The following is a 25,328-nucleotide window of genomic DNA, read 5'->3' on the forward strand; positions in this document are numbered from 1 at the left end:
CAAGATAACTACTAGAATCAATAAGATGAGAAGAAGATACTTTGTCAAAAAGAGGTGAAGGAATGCCTTGTCCAAAAAAGATATGAAAACTGTAGTTTTTGCGTCTTCTCCCCATATAAATTGTTTCAAAATTGGAGGATGTATAGCAAATAAAATAATTCTATCAGTGTGTGTGTGTATATATATATATATATATATATATATATATATATATATATATATATATATATATACATGCTCCAATTTTGAAACAATTTATATGGGGAGAAGACACAAAAACAGCAGTTTTCATAAAAGAAAATGTCCTAAAATAAACCCAGAAACTTTTCAAATGAACAAAACAATATATTTTAAGGGTGCAGTTTATACAATGTAAATTCGATATTTAATTGGATCAAAATTACATTCTTTTTAACTCTTGATTTTTTTTAATGGCTTTTAATGTAATCAATAATTTTTTCCATTCGTCAGATAGTACTTTTCACAAATCGTCTTTATTATTAATTTCTGATTGTCTATTAATAAAGTTTGCCTTACTATTATTATTAGCACAGCTCCATCTAGTGGATTCATAACTCAACCCCAGCCACTACTGTAGCTTCTATTCTATGCGATTTATAATGCGGTGCACCCTACATAGAAAAACAGTTTTAAAATAGGCCATTCACTCAAGTTGCACCTTATAATCTAGAACCTTATAATGCAGAAAATACGGTTAAAGGTTTTGCCAAAATCTGATTTAGTTTCATTTTTGTGCGACATCTCATTACACAGACCCGTACCTCATCCCATCCCTAATATATATATATATATATATATATATATGCATTCATATAAATCCATACACAGCGCCGACATTTTTCTTCCTTCGGTAATGTACGGTGAGTCAACAAGTCAATCCAGGTTAGGAGGAAGTGGGCAATACGAAAGAAACAAAAAGCCAGATAAGGACGGGCGAGGAAGCGGCCAATGCAACGGCCGCAGCAAAGATGCCAGATAGCCGCGTCGCGCGCCATGTTGCTTACGCGAAGATAAGCCCGGAAAGATAAAATGCTCTGACGGGATCTCACATTCAATGCGGCGGCTGACATAAGTGGCGCAAGCAGCAGGAAAAGGAGATGAAGTGGGCGGCGCTGAGCACATCTGACACCTGTTGCCACGGCGCGGCCGCCTCAAAAAGTGCGAGAGCCGTCATTGGCATAAACGCGCGCGACGAAGTTAAACGCTTTCCAGATTGCTTTCCCGAGAGTCGGTCGCCATGGAAACGGGAGGCTGCGCCGGCGACAGGCGGCCGCCCGACAAACAACAAGTGGCAAACGCCGTTTCCAAACACCTTCGGTACGCCGCCGCTTTTCGGGGTATGGGCTCGGCCGTGACGCGATCGATCGGATCGACGCAAGTGTCAGAAGAAGCAAAGTCCCGTGGCTGCGCCGGGCCTAATCTGGTTATTGATGATCACATTAACCGGCCGTTTACTTGGGAAAACAACAACGGGGCCCTGTGATCTATTTCGACCTCTGCGACCTCTGTTAGGGGCGGCGCGGCTCGGTGCTGGAGTGGTCGTTTGATCAAGCGTCCTTGAGCAAGACGCCGAACCATCAGTTGGTAAACGACTAGTTAGCGTAAAGCGCTTTGGGTACCAAAGGTAGAAAAGCGTTTTATAAGTGAAAGTCCGTTTACCATTTACCATTTGGACGACGGATCGTTACCCTCCCTTGACGCTGCCTCTTTAAAGGATTCCAAGGGCAAGTCGACCTAAAAATTCTCTCACTCCTTTAAAAACAGGACTCTCTGGAGCCCCTCTAGTGCCGGGGTATGAGGAAAAATTTATTATTTGCCCAAAATGGATTCATTTATAACCTCGGTTGACGACTATGTTGCCATCATTTACGAAAATGTTCCCTAGGAAGAAAGCTTCGTTTTTGTCAAGTCAAGTGTAATTGCAATAAAATAACGATTTTAATCTTTGTTTATTGACTTTCAGGCACTTTTTTCAGTTTTAGACTAAGCTGTAACCCAGTGAGCAGTTCTTGAAAGTTGCTTTATACTGTTGATTTATATTGTTTTTTTCTTTTGTTAATGTGAAAAAGGATTCAGGTTGAGGTATACGATTTTCTGCAGATAATCTTATTTACAGTCAGTGCGTCAAGTGGAGGGGGGGGGGGGGGGGTTCTCCCACAATATACTGATGTACCCTCAATTTACTAATTTGTTCCCACGGTTTTTGAATCTGTTCTTTCAATTGACAAATCTGTCCCCTCAGATGAGTAATCTGTGCCCTTAGTGTAGTAATCTGTTCATTCAATTTATGAATCTGTCACTCAGATTTTCTCAACTATATTTTGCCAGGCCCCCCCTAGAAAAGAGAAAACTTTTTAAAACTTTATAACCCCCCCCAGTCGATGCACTGACTATAAATAACATTATTACACGTATCCTTTTTAACATTAACAACAGAAAAAGGCAATATAAATCCATTTTCAACAATTATTTTTATCGTGTTTATACGGGTTACAGCTTAGTCTAAAACGAAAAAAAAAAAAAAGCAAGTGCACCAAAGTGCCTGAAACTGAAAAAAAATGATGAAAATTATTACTTTACATTCCACGGGACAAAAACAAAGCCTTTTTCCTGGGATCATCCGCAACCCCCCAGGGGGGCCCGCCCCACTATTTGCGAAGCACTGCTGTATAGGAACACACACATACACTCGGACATAGTTATTTTTTAAATTGTGGGGACACATAGAAACAAATTGTCACACATGCACATATACACACTCGTTTTCAAATTGAGGGCACGCACACAATTCGTAATTTTTCCAATTGTGGGGGTCACACGTGGGCGCAGATAGACACACACACAAAAAAAAAAATCTCACGTCTTGAAAAACCCAAATTTTCTTGTATATCGACAACCTCAGAAATTGGACCTTCACGTCCGGTTTGCCTTTAACTTGATGCCACTAGCTAGCAAATCACCTTTGCCGCATGGGAAATACGTCACTGTGGTCATGCGGAAACTGTACGGCAGTACAGTTTTTTTGTGTGCGTTCTCTGTGACTTTTTGAGTATCGGATTTATTTTGGTGAGCATCTGTTTATCAAAGATAAAACCGAGAAGGCAAGAAAGAAGAAAAGAATGACTTTGGTCCTCGGGGAGGGCCGACACCTGCTTTGATAGATTTTTGAAGGGGAAGGTGCCGTGTGATCAACACTTTCAAGTCCGACTGGTGCCCACAGGTGACAAAAAAAAAAAAAAAAACCCGCAAGGAGCCAATTCCGCCACTTGCTTGCTACTTTATCACCAGGAGTCTTTAACTGCTTTGTAGACTGACGAAAGTGAGTTAAAAAAAAAAAAAAAGTCATTACAGCCTGCTCTGATGTGTTAACGTGTCTTAGCGTCACTTGGCTGCATTTAATAGCGCGTGGGAGGGAACGCTTTATAGTCGCTAAAACCATGGCGAGGACATGCTCCCTTTTAAACATTGGGGACTTTTCAAATGCAATTGCAATACATTCTCTGTAACCGTTTAGCCGCACAGGTGCATATCCCATATATATATATATATATATATATATATATATATATATATATATATATATATATATATATATATATATATATATATTAGGGCTGGGTTTTTTAAACTGTATTGTGTGTATCATATTTTTCGGACTATAAGTCGCACCAGTATATAAACCACAGCAGCGAAAATTGAGCATAAAAACAACAATAAAAAAAACAAACATCAGATATTTATACAAATAGATGGTTTATGGACATTTTTTATACCTATTTAATTTTTTTAATTGCCTGCCAACAGCAAAATCCTCTCTTTAAAAGACTCAACATGCCTGCATATTTTTCACCACCATATTTTTGCAAAAATGAATGGATATTTTCAACATAACACCAACAGAATACCGTTTAACTGCTAGATTATTTTAGTGAACACATAAACACATTGCAGATAATTCATATATACAATCATACATTTATAAATACAACGTATGTTTGATACATGTATATCAAAGTTACACGTCACAAACTTTTACACACAATCTTATTCAATTTAGACACACTTTTTGATTTTATTAATAATTACTTTTTGAAACTTTAAAAAGACTATAAGCCGCAGCCAAAAAAATGACAGTATTTATATATATATATATATATATATATATATATATATATATATATAGCCAAAAAAATGACAAGATATATATATATATATATATATATATATATATATATATATATATATATATATATATATATATATATACTGTCATTTTTTGGGCTATATATATATATATGAGGCTGGATCTCTTGAAAGAATGAAGTAGTTTAATGGTGAAACTTTCATTAGGACAAAGTCCATGCTTGCGCTGCCCTCCCCACCCCAACATTAACCCATTGATTGGGAACTAAGCGTTCCCTTTAATTGGTCGGATAAGGTCGATTGCGACGGCACACAGAAAGAGCGAGAGTGCATTCGTGTGTGTGTGTATGTTTGCGCTTGAATAAAAAGGCAACTTAGAGCAAGAAAATCCACGTTGTTCTATTTTCGTTTTGGTCAAAAATCAACTAAAGGGAAAGGCGAATTCATTCATATTTTTCTACAGACCTGATGAAAAATTATTTTGCAAAATGTTATTTTATGCTAGCGTTGCAAAAATTCCTAAATGACAACGCGGCACTTGAAAGCCCCACGCCGTCTGATCACAAATAAAACGCACGGTTGTACAGTGCAAATTCGTCAGTCTTCACATGTTTCGGCAATCATTTTCAAGACAATTGCTGTTCACCATTGTTTTTTTGTCCAAACATATTCTTTGAACAATGAGGAAAAAATATCTAGCGCACAAGTCCTAAATTCAATTACATGAGTTGATGCGGGCGAGTCTGACGCATACACACACTCCCCTGTGGCATTCGATGTTCTGATGGGAAACCGATTTCACGGACAGGCTTGCTTCCAAATGCTTTCCCTCACTCTCGCACACGACATACACACACATTAGTTTTTAAAAACTCAATGCAAATGCATTTCGTGGAAAACCTCAATACAAATGCCTCCCTTATCGCAAAAACCTCTGAAGTGAAGATCTAGTACATCCCATGAGTTTGTTTTATATATAAAGTGGAGCCCCTGTGTTGCAGCGTCCCTGGCTTACGCTTTTTTCATGTTGCGACGTGGAATACTGAGTTTTTTTGTCCCCTCTTAACGGTATTTTTCCAGCTTTGCGACAAAAAAACTGTCATGACCCTAGGGGGTTGGCCGTATTTGTGTTCGTCTCCGTCTACAGGCGTTTTTAGGTAATTGCACTTATATTCTGTTGCCGTCACATGACGGAGATGCTGGTCTGCTATAGGTCGGCCTCACTCGTTTCAAAATGGCGGTAAAGCTTTGTTTTATCGTGAGTAGATACAAACCCGTATTTATAGTGCATTTTACTGCTTAATTCAAACTTTTTTGGGTTAGCCATGGCTCACAGGATTTCTAGTGATATTAAAGAAAGAAGTAAGAAGATGATTTATCAGGAAACAAAGCTGGAGATAATCAAGAAATACGAAGAAGGCTAGCCTAGCCTAGGCTACCCTTATTAGGGAATATGGGCTTAACAAGCGCCACTCAAAGGTAAATAAATCCTTTTTATGATGTTTTATGATTGTATACATGTACATTATATATACGTACCACTTAATATACTATTTTGGTCCCAATTTTTAATATGTAGGTACAATTTTGTTGTTTTTACCTGGGGCTCTAAACGCATTCGCTATTTAACATAGGCTTGGATTGCCCGCCAAACAGCCAATTTGTCATATATATATATATATATATATATATATATATATATATATATATATATATATATATATGTATATATATATATATATATATATATATATATATATATATATATATATATATATATATATATATATATTGCATCGAAATTTTCTAGTCACCCCAAATACAAGAAAAAAAAAATCTTTTGACTTCCACGTGGCCACTACTACGAATAATGAGGTTGGAAGCGAGCGGTTTTGAAAAAGCGATTTCCATGCATTACACGCTCAAGCGCTGAGCTCCGATAATCACTTGTACAGCATATTTAAAAGCGTGCGTGTCAACTACAGTAAAGAAGCCATTAGCTGGCAGAAAAAAAAAAAAAATAACAGGCAAGAGAGGGAAAAACAGTATTAGCTATTCATTACTCGCTCCGGAGAACAGCGCTCTTCTTCTGGAAACCTCCGCTGAGATGTACGATACTCGTGTTTAAGTCCACAAGCATCCATTTGAGGAGGAAAAAAAAAAAAATCAATTTTCAACACTTCTCCCTTGGAATTGGAGCGATGCCGGGCAGACAGGCGCTAATCTGCACTTGATTCTCGAGGCGTCCGATGTGGCCGGCGTGACTTTACGACCCGCGCTGGACACAAAAAGAACTTGTTGGCGAATGCCTCTCCAAACGAGGCGGAAAAAAATGGAGAAATTGAGGAATTCAGGAAGCCATGAAGGAGTCATTCAGTCAGTAATTGGGACTCATTTCTAATTGATAAAGAAGAGCGAGACAGGAACAGGATCGATAGGAGTGTTGCGCAATGCATGCACGTGTCTCACTTGCTCGCGCGCTCACTCACTTTCACTCACTCACTCACTCACTCACTCACTCACTCACTCACTCACCCACTCATGTCATTCAAATTTTCTGTCACAAAAAATGATTTTTTCATGCATTCACCACATTCACTCACTCACTCACTCACTCACTCACTCACTCACTCACTCACACAAATAATTATAACAACTTTTCTGTCACACAAAAATGATTCTTTCATGCATACACCACATTCACTGTCACTCACTCTCACAAATATTCTTTCAGAAAAAATGAATCACTTTTTTATATATAGCAAATTCACTCTTTCACTACTCAAATGTTGCTTCATGCAAAAACTCACACAAATATTCTTTCAGATTCAATGAATCACTTTTTTATATTGACCAAATTCACTCACTCACTACTCAAATGTTACTTCATGCAAAAACTCACTGAAATGTTCACATTTTTACTCACTATCATGCATACACATCACTCACTCACTCACTATTCAAATCTCGCTTCATGCAAAAATTCATTCAGTCACTCACTAAAATTTTCTGTCACATTTTTAATCACTATCAATGCATACCCATCATTCATTCGCTTGCTCGCTCGCTCACTCACTCACACAAACATTGTCAGAGAAAATTAATCACTTTTACATATACACTAAATTCACTCACTCACTACTCAAATTTTGCTTGATTAAAAAAAAAAATCACTCATTAAAACTCAAACAAAACTAATCACTTTGATCCATATACCTCACTCACTCACTCACTCCTCAAATTTTTCCTGCAAAAACTCATTCAGTCACTCACTAAAATTTTCTGTCATATTTTTACTTACTATCATGCATACACGTCACTCACTCACTCACTCACTCAATCACACAAATATTCTGTCAGACAAAAGTAATCACTTTTATATATACACTAAATTCACTCACTCACTACATACATTTTGCTTCATACAAAAACTCACTAAAACTTGGTCACACAATTAATCACTTTCATCCGTACACCTCTCTATCTCACTCACTCACTCACTCACTCACACAAATATTCTGTCAAAGTAATCACTTTTATATATACACTAAATTCACTCACTCACTACATAAATTTTGCTTCATACAAAAACTCACTAAAACTTGGTCACACAATTAATCACTTTCATCCGTACACCTCTCTCTCTCACTCACTCACTCACTCACTCACTCACTCACTCACTCACTCACTAACCCTCTCACCCTCTCGACTAATTACGCGGGGCTCACAGACACACTCAGGTATGGGGCCATAGCGCGTAATTAGCCAGGCTGATGCCAGCAATACGGGCTCCACCTTTCATTTCATTTCCCCGACGGCGGCTTTAATCCATCACGGCGCGCGGGCGCGAGGGGGCGACTCGGGGCACGAGCGCGCGGCGGCGGGCGCGCAGGAAATTGAGCCCGGCCGCCGCTTCTCATTTGACGACGGCATTAAGCGGCTTAGGACTTGGTAATCATCCGGTCCCCTTTCGCCTTGCTCCTCGGCCCCCGAGAAACAAAATGGAGACGGCATATGTCGGTCGATCTTTACCCCCCCCCCCCCCGACCCCCCCTCGCATCTCCTGTATCGCATTTCCTCAAAATCACCGACGGAATTTCTTTCTTTCTAAAACCAAGCAGATGGCAGCGGCGGCGCAAAACAAGACGAGGCGGCAGACGGCTCGTAATAGCGTCTCGCTCCTGTCAAGCGTCGAGAGAAGGAAAAAAGAAAAAATAGAAAACAACAAAAAGCAGGATGATCCGCGCAGCCGTTATTTGAATCCGGGTCCAAAACTTTTAAAGGGGAAGTCGAACCCAGAATTTTCTTGACACAAATATCTTCTATTTAGAGTATTATTCCATTCCTCGCTGGCTGGCTGGTGCCTATCCCAGCGCTTTTTAATGATAATTCCATAATGGGCGTGGCCTATAGGGCGCCGCAAATTCCCATGATTTGCCGTAACCGTAAAAACTGCAGAAATTGGACCCGGATGATGCAATCTTCTCAAAATTTCATATATTTGACAGGAGTCCAATCCAGAAGACATCTACAAACTTATTTTTGATCGTAGAGCTAGCGCCACCTAGCGGGAAGAAAAATATACATTTTTTAACGTTTTTATGTGCTTTCATGAGGCCGTTGCACGATTAGAACTGAAATTTGGGCTGAAAAGCCTTGAGAAACATCCAATGCCCTACACCAAATATTACGCCATTTGGACAATGGGCGTGGCCTATACGGCGCCGCAAATTCCCATGATTTATAGTAAAAATAAAAGCTGCTGTAATTTGACACCGGTGATCTGATCTTCTCACAATCGTGTTTGTGAAATACAAATTAAGCAGCAAGATTTTAATCCGTCTCGGGGCGGCCATTTTGCCACTTGCTGTCGACTGATGATGACCTCATCTCCACTCAGCTTTTGAACGTCACGTGAGCAAACGCAAACCAAAAAAAAAATAAGTCAGTCGCGATTGGTCGTTACCTGAGCAACTGTGAGTTCATTTTCAATTGCCCAGCAAGTGGCAAAATGGCCGTCCTCGAGATTTATTAAAAATATGTCAATTTGAATCTTTTTTTTACTTATTTTATTAACAGCTCCAGAAAATACAGCGGGTAACATTATCCATTTAAAAATGTGCGTCTGAATAAAATTTTGCAAAATATTCTAATATCCTATTCATATTCTAATGAATTTGCTCTCAATTTGAAAAGAAAACCTTACTCATCCTGTCATTAAATACGTTTTCCAACACCTGCACAAATCATGTGATCTCACACAATTGTGGTTTAAAGTCAATAAAAATTTGGACAAATATATGTTCTACATGTCTCCTCTAGTCTACACGCGGCGTTCTGATGAATATTTTGTTTACGGAAAATGAACGATGCAGCAAATTTTTTTAGATTTAAACCATCTCGGGGGACGGCCATTTTGTCACTGGTTGTCCCCTGAAAATGACATCACTGTTTTCTGAGCATGCTCATGCGACATCGAGTAACTGTGATGTCATCTGTAGTTGTGACAAAATGGCCGCCCCCTAAGATGAATAAAAAAAAAAAAAAACAGCTGGAATTTGTTGTTAATTTATATTCCATAAACACAATATTAAACAGTGGATTGAGTTTCCGTTTAAGAAGAGAATAAAAACGGAAGGAGCTCTTCGAAGCCATGCTGGCACAATACAAACCATTTGGAATTTTTCGTAAAATACGCCACAAATGCGGCAATTTTCTGTCAATGGTGAATTGTGAAAAAGCTGGCAAAACTCGCAAACGAACAACCCGTTCCTTTTGTCAGCTCGGAACATTCATAAGTCAAATTAAATAAATAAAATGAAACGTCAAGACTTTTTTTTTTTTCTTCCCCGGGCAGGTAAAGTGCACGGCGACAACACTTGTCAGCTTGCCGTGTTCACATAATTACAAGCAATGTTGCGCCGCATGACGGGATATGAAAGGAACTAAGCAAGCTCTTTTATGCCGCTGAAAAACTTTTTTTTCTTTCTTTTTTTTTTTCGTTTTGAGTCGCAGACAAATACATAGTTCCAATATCGCTTTTTCCTTTCTGCCTTTTACCTAAATTTATTTTTTATATTACATGAGATGGTGCTGGTGTATCTGTGATGAGTGCAAAGAGAGAGGCACCTTTTGTAGGACTTTTAATTTGTACATTTTTATTTGACATTTCCAGTCACCCAGGATTTATTTACAAGTCCAGAGGAGCAATAATATTTATTTTTAGGGATTATTTTGAGCATGTAAATTTAGTTTGGGGTCATGCAAAGTGTTTCCTGTGTGATGTCATTGCTAAAATGATTGCCTGACCTCTACCAAAATCCTTTTCAAATCTACAGTACACTCGAAAACTAAGTCTTGACCCTCAAAAAGTGATCTGAACTTGGCTCATCTCCACAAAAACTGTCTCCACAAAAATGGTCTCCACAATTGCAAGAGGTCCGCAGAAGAAGGAAATGCCGGAATTTGGTCCCCACTATGCAGCAAAAATCAAAAGCAGGCAAGCGCACACAAAGGCACACACACCACACATTTTTTTCTATCGAAGTGGAGACATCTCATTGAAATTATGCATTTCCTGGTCCCTAATCTTAACCAGCTCAACAAATTTCCAAACATTTACGGTTATGGCGCACAAATGGGTTTAATCCGACCCGCGAGACAAATTTGTATGGAAGTTTACTGTAAAAATGATCTGAATTTTTTTCAATGATTGAAAGACTTGTTTTACGATTAATCCCATTGGTAATATTTTATGATTAATAGTGATGTTTTGCTTGTACTGTATTTTGGGCCGTATTGAAAAGAATAATATCGCGTTGGTCCGGCCCACTTGGGAACAGATTTTCCTCTATGTGAGCCGCAAGCTAAAATGAGTCTTTTCCTAACCTCAACCAAAATCCAATTCAAAACTACAGTACACTCTAAAACTAAGTCTTGACCCTCACAAAAAGATCTGAACATGCGAGGTCCACCAAAATGGTCTCAATAAGTGCAAGAGGTCCCCATAAAGGGAAAAACTCGAGATTTGGTCCTCACCACGCAGCAAAAACCAAGGACACGCATACACACACACAAACACACAGGTATACAGCCAATCTTCACCTTCCTGGACCGAAGCGCAGAAGACAAATAAAAAGAAAAACACATGAAAGAAGGTGAGAGGTAAAGGTGAGAGGTAGCGAGCAGCGGCGCCTCATTAAGCGGAGAAAAAGTCAGCGGCAGGAAGCATTTGGCAAGAGAGAATCCCAAATCAAAAACCCGTCGGCGTGACCTTTCCGACGGCCTCCCTTGAGGGACCGACACGGATGCTCCAGAGCCACGTAAACACGGGCGAAAAATGCACGGCGCTCACGTTCCGCACCCGCGGTGCTTCTGCGGGCAAAAAAATGTTCCTCGTTATTTGTCCTCACTTTTCAAGGACGATACGCTCCAAAAATCCATTCGACCCCCATGGCTTCCGTGTATTAAATTACAATATTAAATAAATGAATCATACATATATATTAAACAGGGCATCAGGTTTGAAGCGTTACAACGCGGCAAGTTCACTTGCTAAATAGCATTGGAGTTGAGCTAGGAGTCTTGTGCTTAATGCTGCTAGCGCAATGCTAATGCTAATTGTGGTGCATTAGCCTTGTTTTAAATACACACAATGAAATTTTGTTGAACAAATCCCGAGCATAATGCACAATGCTAGTTAGCACTGAGCTGCCGAGGTTGCGCACAATTTCTAACATTGCTAGCTCAATGCTATTTCTAATCCATGCGGGCTAGCACTAAGCTAGTGGTGTTGTGCTAAATGCAAATTCAAACGAATGCTCTTTTGGATTGCGCTAACTACCATTCGCATTGAACTCGCGGTATTTGCAGCACATGGCTAGCTCACTGCTAATGGTAGTTAGTCTCCCTCTAACTATGCTAATGGTAGGAAGTAGTTAGAATGTTAATTGGCGTTTATTAGAATTAGCATATGTTAAAGAGCATCACGAGACTACTGCTAACGAGCATTAATTAAGAAAAGGATTCTATATCAATGCTAAGTGTAGTAAGCAGTTAGTTAGCATGCTAATTAGCATTTATTAGAATCAGCACTGAGTTAGCAGTGTTAGTGTTTGCAAAGCACCACGAGCCTACTGCTAACGAGCATTAATTAAGAAAAGGATTCTATATCAATGCTAAGTGTAGTAAGCAGTTAGTTAGCATGCTAATTAGCATTTATTAGAATCAGCACTGAGTTAGCAGTGTTAGTGTTTGCAAAGCACCACGAGCCTACTGCTAACGAGCATTAATTAAGAAAAGGATTCTATATCAATGCTAAGTGTAGTAAGCAGTTAGTTAGCATGCTAATTAGCATTTATTAGAATCAGCACTGAGTTAGCAGTGTTAGTGTTTGCAAAGCACCACGAGCCTACTGCTAACGAGCATTAATTAAGAAAAGGATTCTATATCAATGCTAAGTGTAGTAAGCAGTTAGTTAGCATGCTAATTAGCATTTATTAGAATCAGCACTGAGTTAGCAGTGTTAGTGTTTGCAAAGCACCACGAGCCTACTGCTAACGAGCATTAATTAAGAAAAGGATTCTATATCAATGCTAAGTGTAGTAAGCAGTTAGTTAGCATGCTAATTAGCATTTATTAGAATCAGCACTGAGTTAGCAGTGTTAGAGTGTTTGCAAAGCACCACGGGACTACTGCTAACGAGCATTAATTAAGAAAATGATTCTATATCAATGCTAAGTGTAGTAAGCAGTTAGTTAGCATGCTAATTAGCATTTATTAGAATCAGCACTGAGTTAGCAGTGTTAGTGTTTGCAAAGCACCACGAGCCTACTGCTAACGAGCATTAATTAAGAAAAGGATTCTATATCAATGCTAAGTGTAGTAAGCAGTTAGTTAGCATGCTAATTAGCATTTATTAGAATCAGCACTGAGTTAGCAGTGTTAGAGTGTTTGCAAAGCACCACGGGACTACTGCTAACGAGCATTAATTAAGAAAAGGATTCTATATCAATGCTAAGTGTAGTAAGCAGTTAGTTAGCATGCTAATTAGCATTTATTAGAATCAGCACTGAGTTAGCAGTGTTAGTGTTTGCAAAGCACCATGAGACTACTGCTAACGAGCATGAATTAAAAACAGCATGAAGATAGCAACTACCGTTAGCATGCACTACAATTAGCATTAGAATTTAGCAATCCGATTGAAATTGTTGGGGTTGTTTGAAATACAGACAATGCAATTTTCGACGTGCAAACTTCAGCAAGAAGTGGCTGGTGCCAAGAGAGCGTCGGGATTTCAAAAGGTTGAGGAAATAATGGAAAAAAAAAAACAGGAAGAAACGCTCCGATGACGAGAATACATGCAAAATGAAATATGCATCTCCCCGGTCGCAGATCAAACGGCTTTCGGGCTGTGAGCCTCGGCGGGAAAAAGAAAAAAAAAAAAAAAAAGTCTTGTGGTCCAAAAATAAGCAGACGGGCTTTTTGTTTGAAAGCAAGGTGCGCAGCGGGAAACAAAATAAAAACAGAGGCGCACTTTGCCGGATCATAAGAAATCATTGAGTCATTTGGGCAAATTTGTTTCACTTAAAGGCCCCTGTGATGAACGAGGACGCGGGCCACGAGCGGGCGCCGCGGGAATCCCACCGCCAGCGACGGCGCGACCCCCGCCAGCCCGCCCGCGTTTGCGACTAGGCTGCGGGCCCACGCGGAAGGTTTCTCGAAAGCCGAGTATGTTTACCCCGCGGGCCGCGTTTTTGGAGGGGGGCACCTTTGATTGCGGGCATAAAACGATATCGCAAACATGAGAATTTGCGGCGGGCTGAGGGAATAAAAAGGATTTGTGTCAGGATTATCTAATCTCGACGTGATTATTCAGGAGGGGGAAAACCAACATGTAGCTGGGAGCAGGTAAGTGTGTGTGCGTGTGTGTGTGTGTGTGTGTAGCTTGCGGTTGTGGGGACTGATTGGGATAATTAGCATGAGAATTCAACCATCACCGCAACAGTGCAGTCAGCTGTAATAAGAGATCATATCGAAAGAACAATAATCATAATTCAAGCTGCGAGCGGCCATGAACGAGCCCTCACACCGTTTTGCCTTTTTTATGACAAATCCTTGAAATGGATTTCACAGACCCGTCGTAATTTGGCTGGCAGACATCCAGTGAAAATTCGCCTCTATCTTTTAGCGTTCAGGAAAAATGGAATATCATGGAATATATACTGTATATATAATATATAAATATGGATTATGTGCTGTATTACATACTGTAGAATTATATACTTGTTCTTTGTACAGACGAGGATTAAGGTTGATGAAAGAAAATGAAAAAAAGTTTAGCAGGAGTCTCAAAATTTGAACATTATTCTCAGAATGCTGTGAAGTGAGAATTCTGACTTTCCAGTTAGATTTCTGACTTCCAAGTGAGAATTCAAACTTTTTTTCCTAGAGTTGTGACTCTCAGGTTAGTCATAAGTCTCAAAAACCAAAATTGAGTCTTTTCATTGCAAGAATATTCAAAAGTTCACTTTAAAGTCTGAGTTCAAGACTCAAGAGTTTTATTGTCATATGCGTAGAAATGCTATCCATTGAAAGTCTTCTTCTATTCACTTCCCCGAGCAGAATACATTCCATAATCGAGCAGATAATAAAGTAGGCCAAAAAAACGAAAAATCTGACTTTAGTTCATTGGAAGTTTCGGTAATTATGATTTTGTTTTTAAATAAGAATTCAGACTTAAAGGGAACATTCTGAAAATAATCTCAGAACGCACCCTTTAAAGTTCAGGAATCTGAGACGACTGAATGACTCCTGAGAATAAAGTCAATTACTGTAAATCTCCCCGGAAATTTGATTATTATTTTTTTTTACACCATTCATGAAAGATGAATTGATTCATTATGGTAATAAATTACGGTTATGGGACGAGCTAAAAGCTGGAAGTCAGTTGGCTGTTATTAGCCAGTGCCTGTTGCAGCTAAGTGTTAGCTGAGGTTGTTACAGCACTACTTTCAATATAAGAAGCGAGTAGACTGAACCAATGTCCGAATCCAACTTTGTTCTCGCACAGAAATATTACTAAAATGGAGAGGATCATGAAAGATGTCTCCAGTGTCTCAAGGGATGGAGATGAGCGCACCGGTTAGGGAACACGGAAAAGGTAATCCATTTGAGTCGTTTATTAACTGCGATCTTTCGGCATATACAATCATAAACTTGGCGGGATCCGGATGGTGCGAAACCGGTGGGAAAATTCTGCGATTATTTTCAGAATCCTTACTTTTAACGTCAAACACTCAAATTTCGGTTTGAAAATGAAAACCCTAACCGCAACCCTAAAATCAATATTCCGGCTTCATTCTCAGGATTCTGCTCGAGAATGAAGTCAGCATCGTTCAAAGTATGTGTTCCGAAAAGATTTTATTCCTTCGCTGACCACAACACTCTTCCGTATCATTTTATCCACTGACAAACGCGATCTCACCTGCTGGACTCGTCGGCGCCATCGAGGTCCGCGGCCTCGATCGCCTGCGACGACAAAAAACAAAAAAACAAAACCAAATCGGTAAATACGATAGAAAGTGGATAAAAGGAAAGCGGAATTAAACAAAGTGATAAAGAGCCCAAGCGTAATGAGGACACAAAAATGACCCCAAAAAAGACATTTTGCGACTCGTAATTAAATGGAGGCACTGACAAAAGAGTCGCTGGGCTTTTGTTGAAAGCGTATAATGGGAGACGTTTTTATTAATTCCCATGCCTCTCTTTTAGGCACTTGGTATTCAGGGATGTCGTTATCCAAAATCTACAAAAGCTCTTATCAGTTGTCCTAATGCTGCCTGCGTGTGTGTGCGTGTGTGTGTGTGTGTGTGTATCAGTGTGCACGCGTGTGTGTGTGTGTTTTTGGGCTTCACATTGTGAAGCTCTTCAATGCTGTTTTGGAGATGACGCGCGGCTAAATGATGCGCGAGAAGAGAGGACACAAAAGTATTCCAATGCCATGTTTCACCCAGCGTGACCTTCAGCGTCATGCCTGCTATCGAAATGTGCTCTTAGAAATTAGCGACCCCCTCTCCCCCCTCCCCCCCACGAGATGTTCAATGTCAGAACATTCATTACAGGGCTCAATGGGGCACATCTCATTTCATTTAGGGCTCCATAACAAGTCGCACGGGGGGGGCTCGGCCATTATTTGCTAGCGCAGGACGACGCGGCGTTAGCGGTGTTTGCATTTGGAGGAGGAAGTAAGCTACCTGTTAGAGCTTCTTCTGTCCTCTCCGGAGAAAATTTGATTTCGACAGAATTAGACAAGCTATGTCTCCGTCTGTCCTTGGAATGATCCAGGATGAATACACTGCGCTTTTAGGAGAACTTTGCAAAAAGACTTGAGAGACATCAACGCTCTACGAGGGCTGCGCATTATATTGAAAAAAATCATGGCCTGTGCAATCTGCACATCATAAAGATGTGAAACAAGTTGAATATGGAATTGTTTGCTGTTTGACAAATGCAACCATAAATTTGCATTGCCCTCCAATAATGCTGCTAAGTGAAGAAGAAGGAGCCAGATGGACTGTCTATATATATATATATATATATATATATACACTCACAAGTGTTGCAGGCTTGGCTTGCTGGTGCCTATCCCAGCTGATCCCAGGGACAATTTAGGATGTCCAATACACCTGCCATGCGAGTGCCCGGAGAAAACCCGTGTGGGCTCAGGAAGAACATGCAAATCCCACACAGGGAGGCCAGAGCGAGCTGGATTTCGACGCAGGTCCCCGAACTGTGAGGCGAACGTGCCTCTGAGTTCAAATCCAGTTCACGACTGGCCTTCCTGTGTGGAGTTTGCATGTTCTCCCTGAGCCTGCGCGGGTTCTCTCCAGGCACTCAGGCTTCCTCCCACACCACAACGGCAGCGCAAACATGGCTCCAAACATGAATATTTTTAGTCTTTTTTTTTTTTATATGAAAAAAAGTTGACCAAGTCAGGTCTTCCTGACTTGGTCAACTTTTTTTCCTCTCCAGAACCTAGTCATACCTAATGAAGTGCACACAAGCAATCGTGTCATCTTGACAACTTGCGCCCTGCTTTCCTCTGTGCAAAATCTGGACTGACAGTCAGACTCCAGGACAGGAAGTGCCAAGAAGTAAAAAAAAAAAAAAAAAAAGAAGAACCTTTGGCAGACAAAAGTAATAAAAGGGCCAAGTCAATAGCCGGCTGAACTATTTGTCTTTGTGGAAGCGATATGTCCTAGATGGGTCCGCGCGTAGCCCAGCCCGCCAGCGCTGCCGACTTTATTGAAAGCGGCCACGCTTTGGCCTCACTTGTCACTCCGCAAAGACGGCCCGCAATAAAGGAGCCCCGATATTAGTGCGCCGGGCTTGAGAGAAACACAACAGCTGACATTGATCAATAACATTAATATGGGCACAAAGCTGATTTACTGCCACGGCAAATATTGCGCACAGGCCAGATGGGACTTTTTCCCTCAATTTGAAAACTTTTTCAAAGTCCTTCTGATAATAAATTTAGGAAGCAAACGTTTATTGCCGAAAACAGTTCGGGCCAAAGCTCAACTGTAAATAAATGAACTTTTTTTTTTTTTTTTTTGCTGTCTGTGTGGCCTCAAAGGAGGCCCGCCTCCTTTCAGCTTTTAAACAGAACAAGGTGCAAATGGAGGGGGCCCCTTGTTTGAGCAAATAGGAGGGGGGGGGGGGGGGGGGGGGTCTTTTGAGGAGCTGCTTTGAGTGCTCCTTAACAGGAAATATTCATTTTACATGTTGGGGCAGGAAAAAAAAAATGAAAAAAAAAAAGGGGAAAAAACTCTCCAAGCTCATCTACTGATTGTCATCATTGCAAATTGAAGGTGTTTTTGCAAATTCTAATTGATATTTTCTGCATTCTTTTCCCGATTCTCTTGTCATGTGAGAGTCAATTCGAGCTGAGTGAACTCATTCCCTGCCAATTAACTGAGATTTGAACGTTTTTTTCTCATGGTTTCAGTAAATCTAATTTTATGAAGAATACGTTTTGTCTTTTCAAATTAAGAGCAAACGAATGGAACATGAGGCAACTTATTGCTGTTCTCGTGACTCCTTGGCAAAATATCGCGCGCCTTGATTTTGAGACGTTTCAATCATATTTCATGCTTTTCAATGCGGTGATTGGAACACTATCGTGTTCTTTTCAAATTCAGAGCAAAGGAATTGGAACATGAGAACAAATTTTGCTAACTTGTGCTCATGACCCTTCTATAATACAATGAATTACTTTTTGTTAAGTTTTGACCTAATTTAACGCCGTGACAGGAAGAATCAATGGTGTCTTTTCAAATTAAGAGCAAATGAATTGGAACATGAAACAACTTATTGCTGTTCTTGTGACTCCTTTGCAAAACGTCACCCAACTTGATTTTGACAAGTTCTAATCATATTTCATGCGTCTCAATGTGGTGATAGGAATGACATCGTTTTATTTTCAAATCAAGAGCAAAAGAATTGGAATGTGAACACATGTATTAGTCATAAAAGTCATAGTGACTCTTTTGCAAACTCTTATTTATTTTACACATAAATGCACATTGCTGTTAATAACAATTTTATGGCAGGCGAGCCAGAAACAGTAAATCTTACGATGTAGCTTTTGTAGTTGCTAATAAAATACGCATAGAGATACCATCACTAATGTTGTTTTGTTTTAAATCAATCTTGTTTTATTGTTTGTTTATTGTTTTTTTTTCCTTCGCAATCTCCCAGTCAGACCAAACCAGCAACCAAAAAATTGTCCAGTAAATGGATGCAAATTAAATCGAAAAACAATGGGATTCGATTAATCGACATTCGATTAATCGAGCGTTGAAATAATCGTTAGTTTGTGCCTGATTATAATTTTTAAACAATTTCTGTCAGTTGTAAACATAACCTAGTCCGGTGCAACTTTTGGGGGTCCGCATTGATTTCTTTTCTTTGTGGGTTGGCAAATTGAGACGGGCAAACGCTGACGGTTGCCCTTGTTGCGCCCCGGCAGAACAAAGTGGACGCCACGAGGAGGACGAGGAGGAGGTGGAGCTGACGGGAAGCGGATGATGAATAATGGAAGTGTGATGCCCCGTGACCTCCTCGCCTTCTCTCTTTTTTTTTCTCGGCTCTGATAAGAATTCTAACGGCGCCGCGGCGGTGGCTTTATCCCGATGTGGCGACGGGCCCGCTCGCAGTGACAGGTGTCACCCGTGGGAGGCCGGAACCCAACCTGAAGGTGGCACTAAATTCATTCCGTATTTCTTTGAGTAGAGCTTTGACGCCCCCTGTTTTTACCTCGATTTGGTTGAAACAAATATGATGCAAAAATCCCATAAAAATAACGATGGAATTACTTGTTTCACCCAAATTGTCATGTTCCACTTCTCGTTACCTGTCAAGTTCACGATTTATTTTCGTCAACAAATCTCTACTATGATCCCAAAAGAGGACACTAAGTTAAATATTTTTCTGTCGACAAATATAGATTTTAATGATCATTTTATGTATTATTATGTATTATTTATGTATGTATAATTTTGCTGTTTTTACCTGGGCTTCTAAACGCATTAGCTAACATACGTTTGGACTGCCCGCCATACGGCGAATTCGTCTTACGAGCCCAACCGCGGAACGGATCCATCTCGTAACACGTGGGCCCACTGTATTTTTATTCCAAAATTCACCATTGGAATTCCAAAAATATTCTCCGATTCCATGAAACGAATATCGGCTTCAAACGACGGTTACCGGCCTCGCGGCGCATCTGTGGCGCAGCCTCACCCTCACCGCAGCACATTTACCGCAGCGGGCTTCTGCGGGGGACACGTAACATCATCACGGACAAGACGCACCCACAAAGCGATCTGTTTGAACTGCTGCCATCAGGCAGACGCTACAGGAGCCTGAGGGCTCTTGAATCTACCGATATCGGCCTTAAAAAAAGCATATTGGTCTATCTCTATTTCTGAGCGGCTATTTCGCACAAGGACGAATTTGTGAGCATATCCCTCAGACTGCGAAAAAAAAAACAAAAAAACCCCCGATCCTTTCTGAATGTAAGGGCAGCCCTGACTCAATGCCCATGTGGCGCTCCGTTATTTGCGGGGTGCCCTTTGTCTGCCCTTTCCTCTCCGATGCCAAGCATGAATGTTGGATGCGACAACGGCGCCGCGCCGACTGCTGATGTTCGGCGCGCCGCGTCTATGAGCGATCGCTATGGCTCCGCCCCGCCAAGCGGCTTCCTTCAAACGTCCCGCGGGCGGGGGGGGGGGGTTTAAGGGGGGGATCGACCGTGACGGGGAGGACACGGTGAGGCTCTGGTCGCTAAAACACCGACGCTGTCCTATTACCCGCGACACGGGCAGGAGAGATCAAACAGGAAGTCACACAGGGATAACTGGAAGCTCGGGCTAACGCTAACAGGCGAGTTGGGAGAAAAAAACGCTTGGATTGGTCTCGGAGGGCAAACGCCATGATAACTGCATAACAAAAGCTCTCCTAGTGGAGATCAATGGCTTGTACTTAAAGTGACGGTTCATTCTCACTATACGTGTATATTAGTGTAAGAAAAATAATTGGAATCAGATCACTTGTTTTGATACGGAAAAACCTAGGAACAATAAATACATTTTAAAGGGAAAACTCACTTCTTTATATATACGTTAGGGATGGGCCTGCAAAATATTAAGTAGCTCTATTGGTGCCCTATCAGCGTTATTTTCAAAGTATATCTAATCGCGATGGCAGTCGATATGAGTACCGGCCGCTTATTTATATTATTTACAATTACAATAATAGAACATTTATATGAATTTATTGCATTTTTTTAATAACATAGCTATGTAGGACATCCTGTAGCGTGAACTTGAAGCCGTGTTAATATATATATATATATATATATATATATATATATATATATATATATATATATATATATATATATGCATGCCAGAGGGGGACATCTTTGACATTTTTTGTTATGGGACTTTGAAAAACGTTTTTTTTTTCAGTTTTAGACTAAGTTGTAACCCATATAAACACTGTAAAAAATAATTAACGGTTGATTTACACTGTTTTATTTTCTGTTGTTAATGTTAAAAAGGTATACTGATAAAATTTCAGCTATACATATATATATATACATATATATATATATATATATATATATATATATATATATATATATATATATATATATATATATATATATATGAATTGTATAGTCCTAGTGGAAGAAATCAGCATAATATGCAGCACTAAGAGGATGAAAGCGCAGAATATCGCGTCCACTTAACCCTCACTAAACTCAGCATGATTGGGACCGGCATCCATTTCATCTGCTGCATTGAATGAACTGTGATGTTGCAGGTCCAAATCTCCCCGGGGCCCAACAATCACGGCCACCAAATGATTCTTCATCTCCAAACGTGTTCCGTCTCTTTCAATGGCGCCCTTCATGTCCCCGGTGCGGCGGCCTGGCGGGGGGCAGCTCCGTTTCAGCCCGCGCTTTTCAAAGAATGCTTTCTCTCTCTCTCTCTCTCTCTCTCACTCACTCACGCGAGCGCCATCAGCCATCCGCAGGTTTCAAAGCTTTCGCCGTGTCGCTTTGTGGACTCGCGAAGGCTTTTAGCTCAAGCCGATGGCGGGCGTGGCGCCGCGCATGAAAGAGACGGATGCTTTTTTGCGGGGTGGGGGGGTGCGCGAACACGCTCATTTCTGTTGCGGGTCGTGTTGTTGTTTTTGGTTTGTGGGCCTTCATCATCATCTAGCATCATAATCTTACCTGTACATTTTGCTTTGAAATAATAATGGTCAAAAAAAACAAAAAAACTGTATAATTCTGATTTGAACTATTTCAGTGCCATGAACGAGAATTCACATCTTTTAAAATAGTAATAAAAGTAATAAATAATAAAATTCTCATCAAATACGTTTCTTTTTTATGTTGGGTAGCTGACACCCTTGACTAGTGCTTATCTAATATTAAGCCAATTGAGCACTGCAGTGATAAGAGTCACCATTGGATGGCAGTGTTTCCCCACTTACAACACAGATATTACCTATATGCAATTCAAAGGAAGGAATGGAAATCAATTCTTCACATGACAGTTTACGTAGCCATAGCACACAATATTCCGTTGGCCTTGAAATATGAGTGAAAATGCTAAATATACTATAGAAGTTGCCTTTGACAATAATGCTTGGCACTGAAAGAGTTAAGAGGTGAACAATATGGAATAATCTGCTGCATTTGACTTTGACCAATCAGAGGCAGTCTTAACTTTCCATTGCGCTCCAATAGTGCTGCTAAGTCAAGAAAAAGGAGCCAGATGGACTGTCATGAACACACACACACACACATATACATATATATATATATATATATACATATATATATATATATATATATATATATATATATATATATATATGTGATGTGATGTGGCCGGCCAGATCCGGCTTTGAGTTTGCCACGTGTCCTCCCAACGGCACGCTCTCGTAAATATTTGTCAACCTTTCGGCCTCATTAGTCACGACGGAGAGCACAGTCGTAAGTCTTGTTCATCTCGCGGAAATCCAGAGCGTGCGAGTTGTGCGCGCGCAAGGGATCAGAGTCACGAGGTAGCTTGAGTGGGCGACCTCCGGGCCAGCCTCTCGCCGGCATCAAAAAGCGTCCTTTGCCGGCCGACTCCAGCGCAAACACGGAGACGGAAAGACGAGAGGAAAGTCCGGCTGGGAAGTTATTTATAGATGACCGCGTCCCCGGGCAGGTCTCGGTGATTCCGAGTCGTTATGGTCTTCTTAAGAATGAATTTGTTCCAGAAGTGATTTCGTAACGTGATTCTTTCGTAAGTAGAGCCACTTTTTACATGTATATAGCCTAATCCGTTCCAAGCCCCCAGAATACTATCAATAACTGCAACAAATATATATTAGAATTACATTAGTGCATAATTATGGAAAACAAAATCCATAATGTAAAGAATGATAAAAAAAAAACACTTCTAAACCCATTCAAATCAATCATATTATTGTTACAGGTGACAATATGATTACATTTCACTTGTTTGCCTTGAGATGGTGCTGGTGTGTCGGTGATAAGTGTCGAGAGACACCTTTTTAGGGTGTTTAATTTGTGTGGTTTTATTTTACATTTAAGCTGAAATTTCACCCAGATGGTGACATGTCAAAGTTCAACATGGCAAGATCACTTAAGTTATCACACTGACAAAAGTGTGACATCTCTTGGCTAAAATACTGCAAGCATGATGTGGAAGAATTTGACACAAAAAAAGGTAAAGAAAAGACGCTAGGGAGCTGAAATTTTACCCTGGTAACAACAACATGTCAAAGTTCAACATGCAAGAGCAATTGTTATCAAACTACCAGGAGGATGCCAATCCTTTGGCTAAAATACAGCAAGAATGATGTGGAAGAAACTGACCCAAAAAAGGTTACAACAAAAAAAAAAGACACAAAATGAGCTGAAATTTCACCCAGATGGTAACATGTCAAAGTTCAACTTTACCAGATGGTAACATGTCAAAGTTCAACCACTTAAATTATCATACTAACAAAAGTGTGACACCTCTTGGCTAAAATACTGCAAGAATGATGTGAAAGAATCTGACTCAAGGTAAAGAAAATACACTGGGGAGCTGAAATTTCACCCAGATAACAACATGTCAAAGTTCAACATGGCGAAACCACTTGACCAAAATACTGTGAGAATGATGTGGAAAAAACTATCCCAAAAAGGTAGAAAAAAGAAATACAACTAGGGAGCTGAAATTTTACTATCATCATTTCAAAGTTCAACATGGCAAGACCACTTAAGTTCTCACACTACCAGGAGTGTGTCATCCTTTGGCAAAAATACTGCACGGATGATGTAAAAGTAAATGAGCCCAAAATGGTCAAAATAGACACCGGCAAGCTGAAATTTCACCCAAATGGTGACAACATTTCAAAATTCAACATGGCTCGATCACTTAGTTAAAACACTACTAGGAGTGTGCCACCACTTGACTAAAAATTTACAAGAATGATGTGGAACAAAATGACCCGAAAATGGCCAAAAAAATGCATAGGGGTAAAATGATGTGGCATGAATTCCTTCTGCGACGAGTTTACATCCCCCCCACCTTCCGCAGAGTGTTGACAACGTTAATGTCAAAAACGTGTTCCTGGGGGCTACGAGGAGCCGGCTAACATGGCAGCTACGTTTAAAAAAAAAAAAGACGGTGTTTGTTGGACCACAACGGAGCGCTAAGTGTATTCGCTCGGTTCATGACGAGGTTACGACGCGCATTTGAGTGAGGAGCACCCAGAGGAGCGGGTCTTACTGACGTCCCTTCCATTTGGGCTTCTCTCTCACGCCTTCGCTAACGCTTCCTCTCCACTCAACTGAAGCCGAGCCGACGTGTGCTAAAAGTCAAGTTTAGAGTCCGGGTAGTTTCTTATGAATAAATGAGACGCGCGAGTCGTTTTCTTTTTGTGATGTGCAATACTAAACGGAAAATACGACAGACAAAGGACTGTGTCCAGTGTGTTTCATAATAAACACTAAAAGCTTTCAGCAGGTGAGGTTTATGCTAACTTGAAATAGCATCTACATTCTTTATCCTCTGCAAAGAGCGGCTCATATTAGTGCTGCACTGACGAGTTAGGGAGAAGTGACTCCCTAGATCTTTATGTCTATATTTGGATGTTTTTTTTTTTGTTTTGTTTTTTTTTATACTTTTGAACTACTTTTGTAGTTTCTTGACGTATTTTACTCAGCGATTTCAGAAAATCCACGCATTCCATCATCAGTCTTATTTCCGGCTCGTTTGCATCACTAATTAGTGTGCATTCATATGGATCTTCATAGGCATACGACGTTTTCCAGAGGAGCCACCGTCACACAATCTAAAAAGAAGTTGCTTCACATTCCAATTCATTTGCTCTTAATTTGAAAATGTACACTTCCAGTCACAACATTTAAAAGCATTAAATTTGATTTGCTGATATCTGCAGAAATGTTGTTAAAATCTCACATACCCCCTGAAGTGCCATTCATGTACCCCAATTCGAGGACCACTTTTATTTTATACTGCCCCCATGTGGCCGAGGAAGGCACACACACACAAATTAAA

The 25,328-nt window shown here is 40.3% G+C and overlaps 1 protein-coding gene across 2 annotated transcripts in view; it reads right to left on the minus strand.

Moving 5' to 3' along the window:
• LOC148428644 (uncharacterized) overlaps positions 1 to 25,328 on the minus strand; it is a 140,442-nt gene that overhangs the window by 2,178 nt on the left and 112,936 nt on the right. Inside the window, exon 5 of one of the 2 annotated variants that reach the window (XM_088409329.1) lies at positions 15,650 to 15,693. The exons of the other annotated variant lie outside the window; for it this stretch is intronic. Coding sequence (XP_088265455.1) covers positions 15,650 to 15,693 — 44 coding nt within the window. The remainder of the gene's footprint in view (positions 1 to 15,649; positions 15,694 to 25,328) is intronic. 2 annotated transcript variants of the gene reach the window in all.

The sequence above is a fragment of the Hippichthys cyanospilos genome, chromosome 1, assembly GCF_059441005.1.
Source record: "Hippichthys cyanospilos isolate Australia breed blue-spotted pipefish chromosome 1, RoL_Hcya_1.0, whole genome shotgun sequence".
In the NCBI taxonomy this organism is placed as follows: domain Eukaryota; kingdom Metazoa; phylum Chordata; class Actinopteri; order Syngnathiformes; family Syngnathidae; genus Hippichthys; species Hippichthys cyanospilos.